This window comes from Clupea harengus, chromosome 10 (genome assembly GCF_900700415.2).
Source record: "Clupea harengus chromosome 10, Ch_v2.0.2, whole genome shotgun sequence".
Taxonomy (NCBI): domain Eukaryota; kingdom Metazoa; phylum Chordata; class Actinopteri; order Clupeiformes; family Clupeidae; genus Clupea; species Clupea harengus.
In genome coordinates this window covers 11,951,010-11,960,350 of record NC_045161.1, presented here as the reverse complement: position 1 = coordinate 11,960,350, position 9,341 = coordinate 11,951,010, and the positions used below count along the sequence as shown (strand labels likewise).

General features: G+C 47.6%; 1 protein-coding gene across 2 annotated transcripts in view; it reads right to left on the bottom strand.

The window, feature by feature from the left end:
• Window positions 1-718: 718 nt before the first annotated feature.
• cpamd8 (C3 and PZP like alpha-2-macroglobulin domain containing 8) overlaps window positions 719-9,341 on the bottom strand; it is a 47,154-nt gene continuing 38,531 nt past the window's right edge. The window contains exons 37-44 of one of the 2 annotated variants that reach the window (XR_004164504.1): window positions 8,682-8,756; window positions 8,005-8,110; window positions 7,248-7,358; window positions 6,600-6,812; window positions 4,612-4,686; window positions 2,072-2,246; window positions 1,589-1,783; window positions 719-1,540 (exon numbers count right to left, since the gene is read on the bottom strand). Coding sequence is in view for 1 of the 2 variants with exons in the window: in XM_031575387.1 (XP_031431247.1) it covers window position 1,783; window positions 2,072-2,246; window positions 4,612-4,686; window positions 6,600-6,812; window positions 7,248-7,358; window positions 8,005-8,110; window positions 8,682-8,756 (756 nt within the window). In the remaining variant the exon portion in view is untranslated. The other variant, XM_031575387.1, reaches the window with a different exon arrangement.

Here is a 9,341-nt window from a genome sequence, read left to right as displayed (position 1 = left end):
TACAGATTTTTAGGGATACATCTTCGGTGGGTATTATGGAAAGGAAGTGCTTTATTTACCAAAAGGGGCAAACCTCTATTGTGGAGAGTTTGTTAAAGTGTGAATGTTATAAATGGTATGCATACACTTACACACACATGAGCACGTCAGGCAACTTGTCTAAGGGCATGAAATGCAAATGTGTGCAAAAGAAGTGCCCAAAAGCCTGTCAAAGCGGGATGTAAAAGGAGAGTTGCCAAAGGGCTTTGGTGGCTGAAAGTGTTGATTACTATGTTGACCAGCAAATAACATGAAACATTAACGGCCTCTAACTTTCCCCTGGCTGTGGCACAGTAACCTGAGCGCTCTGGTGTTAAGGACAAACACTCAAGCTGAATGGCAGAGCATAGGCACACTGTGCCGACAGGCGTACCTTAACAGAACCCACGCCAGACAATTGCAACAGAACCACAGATCTTTGATGAAAGCATTCACACAGTACTATTGTCCATGCAATAACACCAATGTACAATGTCACATAGCCATCCATATGTACAAACACATTCTTATTGACGTTTATGTTCATAACACTATATTTGCATACATTCTGTCAGTCAATTCTGGCCCCGTGTGACTACTATGAGTATAATGATTCTTAGGGATGAATGTATTCTGTATGCTGACTCAGGAAGCAACAAAGTCAAATGATTTTTTTCAAATGAATACATTAACATGAGAGTTGTTGTTGTGTACAAACTTTATTCTCTTATTTTCAAAAAAAGGCAATGTATCTTAAATCCTCAGGCCGTACATTCACTCAAATTTTTTTGAATAATTTACATTATAACACCAGACCAGACCACATTACTGGTCTCGTCATGAGGCTTAGTGAGTTCTAGCTTCTGCACCCACCAATCCAATCCCACCAGCTCTCAATCTCTGTGCACACTTGGTGACTCCTGGGGGGGTCAAATGCTTTCGATTCGGCCGAGCTTATCTTTCTGTGTTTCTTTTCAGCTTAATGCTCTCACGGAGCAAGACTCAGTGCCGTCGCACAAGAATTAACCTTGTGCAGGGTCAAGGGTTACAATAGAGGGTCAACTCTGATGTAAGAAGCTTAAGGTGTACACATTTGCCACAGGGCTTGAAAACAAGGCATCCAATGTGTGCCAATATCTGAACAGACAGATTAAATTAAGACAGATGTGTGGCAATGGAAAGAAATAGAGCAGAGAGGAGAAGCAAAGAAAAACAAAACACACACAAGCACTAGCTACAAATAAATACCACAGATAGAAAAACAAACAAACAAACAAACAACAGCAAACATTTCTTTTAACTCAGGTATAATTACAAACATAAATACTTGATTATTTTGATCTAGATTACAGGAAGATTACAGTGAATGGTAGCTACGGCAGGAGAGGCTATTTCTTCTACCAGAGAGGCAGAAAGCTTAGATAAGGGATATGGAAAGAGAGGGAGAGATAAAGAGGCAAAGGAGGACAATGCTGGATAGTCTTCACACACACACACACACACACACACACACACACACACACTCACACACACACGTGTGTGTACACATATACACATCCATTCACCCAACCACACACACACACACACACACTCAAACACGCATGCAAACGAACAGGACCCACCACCTTCCAAGAATTGCTCCAGCGTCAGTCTCTTTCTCTCTCTCTTTCTCCCCCTCTCTCTCCAGTCTCCACTCTCACACTATCATATTCACAGACATATACAAGAAGAAGGATTCACATGGGCAGCTTCCTGATTGATGTTTCTGTGGAGGGAAAAAAAGAGAGGTTTCACCATGACATCTCCCTGTGTACTTGTTAGTGTTATCTGATGATAGAAAAAAGATAGAGAGAGGAACAGGAGACAGAGGAAGGACAAAAGCAGCGCGTACAAGGACAGACAGGAAAGGAATGAAACCTGAGATGGTAGAGGGACAGAGAACCAGGACAAGAGTAACCTAGAGTTAAATGAGAAACAATATAACATGAAAAAGACGGTGCCAAGGAAAGTGCAATGGAAAAAGAGAGTGAGAGTGAGAGAGACAGTCTCCTACCATCGCTCCGGTGAGTCCTTTGTGTCCAGCGAGAGCGTCTGACTGGCCATGGGCGTCTGCGTCTCGGCGGGCAGCAGGAAGTGGGCATCCGGCTCAGCAGGGAAGGGCTCGGAGTCGGAGTCGTACTCATAGGAGTAGTAGGAGACCTCCGACTGGGAGCCCTGTTCCTCTCCACCTGCAGCAGGGCGGAAGTCAACATTAACACACAACATCACGCCTTACTTCCACTGTAAGACTCACACATCCACACACACAGGGATGGACAATTCACATAGTAGCTGAGGGAACAACTCTAGCACTGACCTGGCTGGTGGCAGTATAATGTCAGGAAACAATAGACTCTGAAGGATCATGAAAAAAGCCTCACAAAACAAATACAAGCTGATGAAACTATACTTTTCCAAGTGAGAGTTATTCTTAAACCCAACTTTAACTTTTTTTTTTTTTTTTTACATGGAATGAGGAGGAAATTACACAGAAACAAATTAGCCACTTGACAATAACAAAACTATAGCAATGTGCCCTTGGTGACAGAGTGTGCTGGCTACTCAGTGTTTACCCTTATTGGCCTCTAGGGGCCGCTCTGTCCACACGCAGCACCGTGCCGCTCTGTGAGCTCTCAGGGCGAGCGAGTGAGCGAGCGCGCTGACTGACTAAATGCCTTCATTCGCTTCCACAAACATGCACAAGGAGCTCAGGCTTCACCCCAGCCTCTACCTGTTGCATATTTGGCTCATAAGAGGGCACATTTCTGGAGGGGCCTGGCAGCGCTGGATCAGTGCGGCCCTGATCCATATTAATGGCCGTGGTATGAGGCATGTTTCCACAGCTTTCCCCCCTTGCAGATAAAAGGCTTCGGGGAGGGGAAGAGAGGAGCGGCCCACATCACAGTGATACGCATGGTGTCAGCACATGTGTTTTAAAGGCACAACTGGTATTTTAACCGCTGAAGTTTAGAGAGGAAGGGTTGGGTCAGGGGTTTGTAATGCTGTAATGGTTTTATTTGAAGTGTGTGTGTGTGTGTGTGTGTGTGTGTGTGTGTGTGTGTGTGTGTGTGTGTGTGTGTGTGTGTGTGTGTGTGTGTGTATGTTCATGTGTGTGTGTGTGTTATGCTCTGCACTGAAGGGACCTTTTGACTGCAGCTCCATTAAGAGCTACTGAAGGCTTCAGGCAAGAAGACAAGTCCACACAAGCAGCACCACATCAAAAACTCTCAAGCACACACACACACACACACACACACACACACACACACACACACACACACACAAACATCAGACAAGATTTCTCTACATATATTACACACCACACTCCACACACACACACACACATGCACAGACACAGACATACTGTAAGATTGCACAAACACATGCACAAATATACTGTATGACTACACACACACACACACACACACACACACACACACACACACACACACACACACACACACACACAGACACACACACACACACTCACACAACAGCTGCAGACAGCTGGTACACCTAGGGCAGGTAATGTTTAATTGGCCATGAAGCAACAGCAGAGACCTGTAAAGGTCGTTATGGAGCACTAGCTTCAGTTCTGGGCTTTTCTGGCTAACTATGCAAAGCCATCCCATCTAACAGAGCAATGAACTATCACAGAACACTTTCTACAGGCTACAGAAACACTGCAGAACCTCTTGCCATTTCAAACGCTCTTCCAACTGGGTTCTCTGTTTACGTGACACCTACCATCATTCACTTACCACTTTTTTAGAACATTTTTCATCTTTCTTGTGTAAAAGAACTGCAACCCAAATTCCCGTATACATAGTCAAAAAATGTCACTAGTTTTAAATTGGTCTCTTAAATGCAGTGTTTGTGTTTTATTTTCATGGACTATTTGACATCAATTCAATAATTTCTTCAGGAAATGTTACTTTTCATGTCCATATATGGCAAAGACCTTATAGCGTGTGCATTTAGAAGTACCTCATGTAATGAATGGCAAATATGAACATGTAACAGAAGTTTTGTAATCTGTGCTTAATCTGTATGCAGTCTGGAAGACTGAAGGGGTCGTCCCAGCTCTGCTCCTGAGTCTTTTCTAAATATCAGAGGGGCAAGTCTGAACAGATCGTGAGCTGCAGTCTCCACCATCTCTCTCTAACACACACACACACACACACACCACACACACACACACACCAACTGTGCTGCTAGCCAAGGGAGGCCAGATAAATACACAGACAGCATGAGTTCCACTACCCCCCGCACCCCCCCCCAAATACACACACACACACACACACACACACACACACACACACACAAATATACACACACTAAGTTGATGCTTCAGCTCTCCAGCACCTGCCTTTACCTGGCACACAAACAAAAACAGTCTTCTGCCAGGAAGGCTCTCATTTGCGAGTATGTGTACAATGGGGGAAGGGTGGATGAGAGGTTAGGACACATGTGTGTGTGAGTGTGGGTGAGGTGAATGAGACAGAACGAGAGGGAGAGAGGGAGAGAGAGAGGGAGAGAGAGAGGGATAGATACCTGTGTGGATAAGAACTGCCTCCTGCTCAGATTCTTCCCCTGTGGCTGGATCTTGCTCTTCTATGACTGACTCCACTGCAAGGACACACACACACACACACACACACGCACACGCACACGCACACGCACACGCACACGCACACGCACACGCACACGCACACGCACACGCACACGCACACACACACAGGTTAACACATTACTGCAACAGATTCACGTGTAAAGGAACCCAAAGTTCTATCAGTCCCTATCAGACACCCGCTCTCTCTGCACACACTCACATACAAACACTCTGGCACCCAAAAACCTTCTCATAGTTTGAATGCCATAATGAGCGTTTCTGCAAGCCTGCAAAAATAACCCACCAGCCGTGCTCTGTGATTGGGGCCGAACTTCCCAAAGCCTCCCGAGCTGAATAGGGGCTGAACTTTGCTCCCTTTGTCACATTCGGTGTCTGGGAGGCCGGCTCCCTAAGAGTTCAGGCTCCCGAAAGAAAAAAAAATGCCTGTTTCGGCCCAAGCACTGAGCCGGCTCATTTCGTGCATTAGTTCAGCCCCCCTGCTTCAGGAACTGTGCTAATTGGCGTCTACGGGCGATTGACACGGGGGGGCGGGGGGGGGGGGAGGTTTGGTGTGGAGGTGAGCTTAAGTGGGTGATGAGGTGAGTGGGTTTAGGTGAGAAGGGGGAGCGAAGGAGACGGAGACTGAGACGGAGACGGAGAGGGAGATGGGAAGCGGTGCCAGGGGCCCCTGGCATGGGTTGGCTGGCATGGCCTCAGTTTTCTCAGCTCCCCGCCGAGATGGTGCAGTGAAGCGAGGAGCCCTAATGGTGAGCACCGCAAACAAACACAAACACGGCTGCCGCCACCGCCACCACCCACCCGCCTGCCCACTTCAGCTTCTTCTGACGCCCGCCTTCAAACGCTTGGCAGCCGGGCCAGGGGTCAGGGGTCAGGGGGTGATGGGGGTGGGGGTTGTCTCACAGCTTTCTTCCCCCCTGTGTATGCCCTTGATGTGCCGGCGTGAGTGTACACACATTTTAGAAACACATGCACTCACACACAAATTATGAAATGTTTTTGTTCCTGCTTTTTCCTGCTTGTGTTTATGTTACAAACAAATGTACACACAGACACACACACACATACCACATACACACACACACACACACACACACACACACACACACACACACACACACACACACACACTATCTCTCTCTCTATCTCACACACACACACAAGTTTTTTTGTTCCTGCATTTTCTCCCGATGTGCTACACAAACAGAAAAGGCTCTTTGTTGCAGGCCTGCGCGTCCGAGAGGAATGTGGCCGGGCCCTGAGTGGCCGTGCACAAAAGCACTCTGTAATCTGGGGAGCCCAGTGACCCTGTAATAGAGCATCAGCCTGCACAGAGGAGGGGTGTGTGTGTGTGTGTGTGTGTGTGTGTGTGTGTGTGCTGCTCACCAGACTTCTGTGGCAGGCAGCTTGCACCTGAACAGCTGTTCCTCAGTCCTCAGTGTGTGTGTGTGTGTGTGTGTGTGTGTGTGTGTGTGTGTGTGTGTGTGTGTGTGTGTGTGTGTGTGTGTGTGTGTGTGTGTGTGTGTGTGCATGTGGATACCTTTTTATCTTTCAAAGTGAGCATGTGACATGAAGTAAACAAATCTTACATACACAAGCATACTGTACATGCACATGCACATGCACATGCACACATACCCAATGTGCAATGCACAAGACTGTCATAAGTTTAGCAATATTTTAAACTAGACAACTGTCAGTTGTGTGTGTGTGTGTGTAACTGTGTGTGTTTGTGGACACCTTGTTTCATGTTCAGAACGTGACCAAGGCTTTGATCCCACAGAGAGAGATTCTTTGTGAGAGGTCAATGTTTTCAGTCAGTTGGGCAACCCATTCAGTGCAAACTAAGTGTGGATGGCAGCGTCTGGTGCTGACGGAGGATGGTGGGTTGGTGACGGGGTGGCATACTCACTCTGTGGGCACTGGCTGAGGGGCACCTGCTCGATGCGGGTGTTGTTACGGCAGGCGGACACCTCCAGCTGGCACTGGTTCTGGTAGAGTTGGCCGTCCGAGCCGCACACGGGCTCGCCGTCGTAGCCACAGTCCCGGTAGCAGGTGCACCGCTCAAAGCGCTCCTCCTCCGGGCAGCCCATCACACTGTTACACGAGCTGCTCTGCGCAAAGCCTGATGGGAAAGGAGAAGTCAGCCAGGAGGACTGTGTCATATGCCCTGTACCTTTCATACAGGCTCTGTGGAGAGGACTCAACTGAACTCTCTGGAAAGGGCCCCACTGATACACCATTAAAATGAGTAAGCAGAGCAAGGACATGACTGGTGGTGCTGGGATGGACGAAGTGTCTCTGCATCCTTATTTACGTATGATGAGTTTGAAGGCCTGTGGGTCTACACCGCATCATCTAATACTCGTACATAAACCCTCTCTTGCAGCATTTACATTTGGCAAAAATCTGCTACGCCCTTTTTGAACTGGGACTTACTGGGAATAAACAAAGTGTCTGTGGATGAGCATAAAGTGTGTACTGGTATGTGCCAGTGGGATCTGGGGATCAGGGCTGGGATGTGAAGTGCATAGGGAGGGTTGTGAGGTGAGGTCTGCACCTGTCCACTGGTTACTGGAGCTTTCCACCTCGTTGCAGGTGGGACCGTCACACAGCTCCCGCGCCAGAGGACTGCTTTCACTCACGTTGTAGAAACGGGTCGCCTCGAATGCTGCACCACACACATACACACAGACAGGCACACAGACAGGCACACAGGCACACACACAGGCACACACACAGGCACACACACACACACACACACACACACACACACACACACACACACACACACACACACATAAACACACACATAAACACACACACAAAATCAAGTTAACAAATTTCCTTACAGAACTGAATATCATAATTCCGAGTTGATTAATGCAATGTTACATTTGTAACACTTGTGTAGGTTTTTTAGGAGGTGACATTTGTATCGTAACATTTTCCAAAATCTTGCAAAACCAATCTTTCATATGTGCTGTCAGAAAGCATTCATTCAGAATGGAAACCATTTATCACATTATTAAGTAGTAGTACGGCATGCCATCTTTTCAGTGCCAAAACCAATACTTGTACATACCTATGCCACCCCTTAACATAAGCTGTTAGTACAGAGTTAAAGCTACAAGTGTCAACCAAAACCTTTCCAAACAGTCCAAAGCACAATACAACCCGTATGACTGATCATCTCTGATATATTGAAACTAATATCCCATTCCATGCTGCCATTAATCTTCACTGTTTCCGTGGCCTTTGAGCTGTTTGAGTGAAGACTCGGCCACGCTGGCTTGACTCTCACACGCACGTCGCACCTGGCTCATAGTAGTCATACACCTTGACGGGCACAGGTGCCGTCTTGCCCACGATGTACTCCCTCAGCGCCTGGAAGGCCACACACGTCATGCACTGGCTGGGAATCTGATGAAAGAGAGAGGGAGCGAGAGAGAAAGGGAGAGAAAGAGAGACTGAGAGGTGAGCCAAGGTAAACTCCAGGGCATGGTTTCCTGCTGTTCTCGCCAGCGAGCACGATGCCAGGCGTCTCAGGAGCTTTGCACCTGACTTCAGCAAACAGGAGAGGAGAATAACCCCATACACAGATGCCAGAGGGTGGCGAGGTGGAGGACGAACACGGCCGACGTTCAACCGAATGAACCCTGTTCAAAAACAACACCACCAAAAAGACCCGCTCCTTTGCTATTAAAGCTTTCATTTGAGATCAAAGTCCGCAGCAGGTTGTTGCTCTTAAAAGCAACTTTTGCAAGACTTTGCATTTCCATTCTGCAGCTCAATCAACTGTTTGAATTCCTTCCGTGCGTGACATCAAAACAAGTCCGGCCCAAGGGCGCTTCCAAAGTAAGCAGCCCTCCATCCTGCTCCTGACGAGAGGAAAATAAACGCCCGTGTGTGGACAGGCCTTGGTCTCGGGCTCCGAAGGGGCCAACGGGGGCAACAAGAGCCGCGGCGACGCACAGGGGATTCCTCTGCTCACCTCATCAAAGTAGAAGAGCACCTTCCTCCCGTCCACCTCGTACCGCTTCAGTCCCACTCGCTTGTCCATCAGGAGCTGGGAGGAGAAACAGGGGCGAGAGAGAGGGAGGGATACACGGAGGAAGAGGGGTCAGAAGAGAGGGAGTATGGGAGGAAAGGAAGGACAGGAAGGACATAAATAGACTGAAACATAAATCATAAAAACATCTGGCACATATCTGATCTGAAAAGATCATAAAGACATACATAAATCACTTTCAGTAGTGTCAGACCCCTGAAAATTGAACTTGAGAAAGCATTATACAGTATTTTTACACCAACTGAAATCCACTAAGCAGGTTCTATACCAGTACTGAGCCTGACTAACTTCAGACTCGTCACATAGAAAAATGATAGAATACGTAATGTACTACAAAAGCCAATTTCCCCAGTAAATACTCCCAAGACCATGTACAATGTTAAAACTACATGTGTTTCATGCCAGTGAGCTGTCTTTTGTGTGCCTGCTCAATATCTATTCTCTGCCAGCACTGGTTCTGTTGTTAGCGTGTCGGCCACATGTGTCAGTCCTGCCTCTCTTCTCCCCTCTGCTCCCTCTGCTCCTCCTGTGTTTCCGAAGAGGTGGAGGAGGAGGTGGCTGGAGCCACTCTGCTCCAGTGCA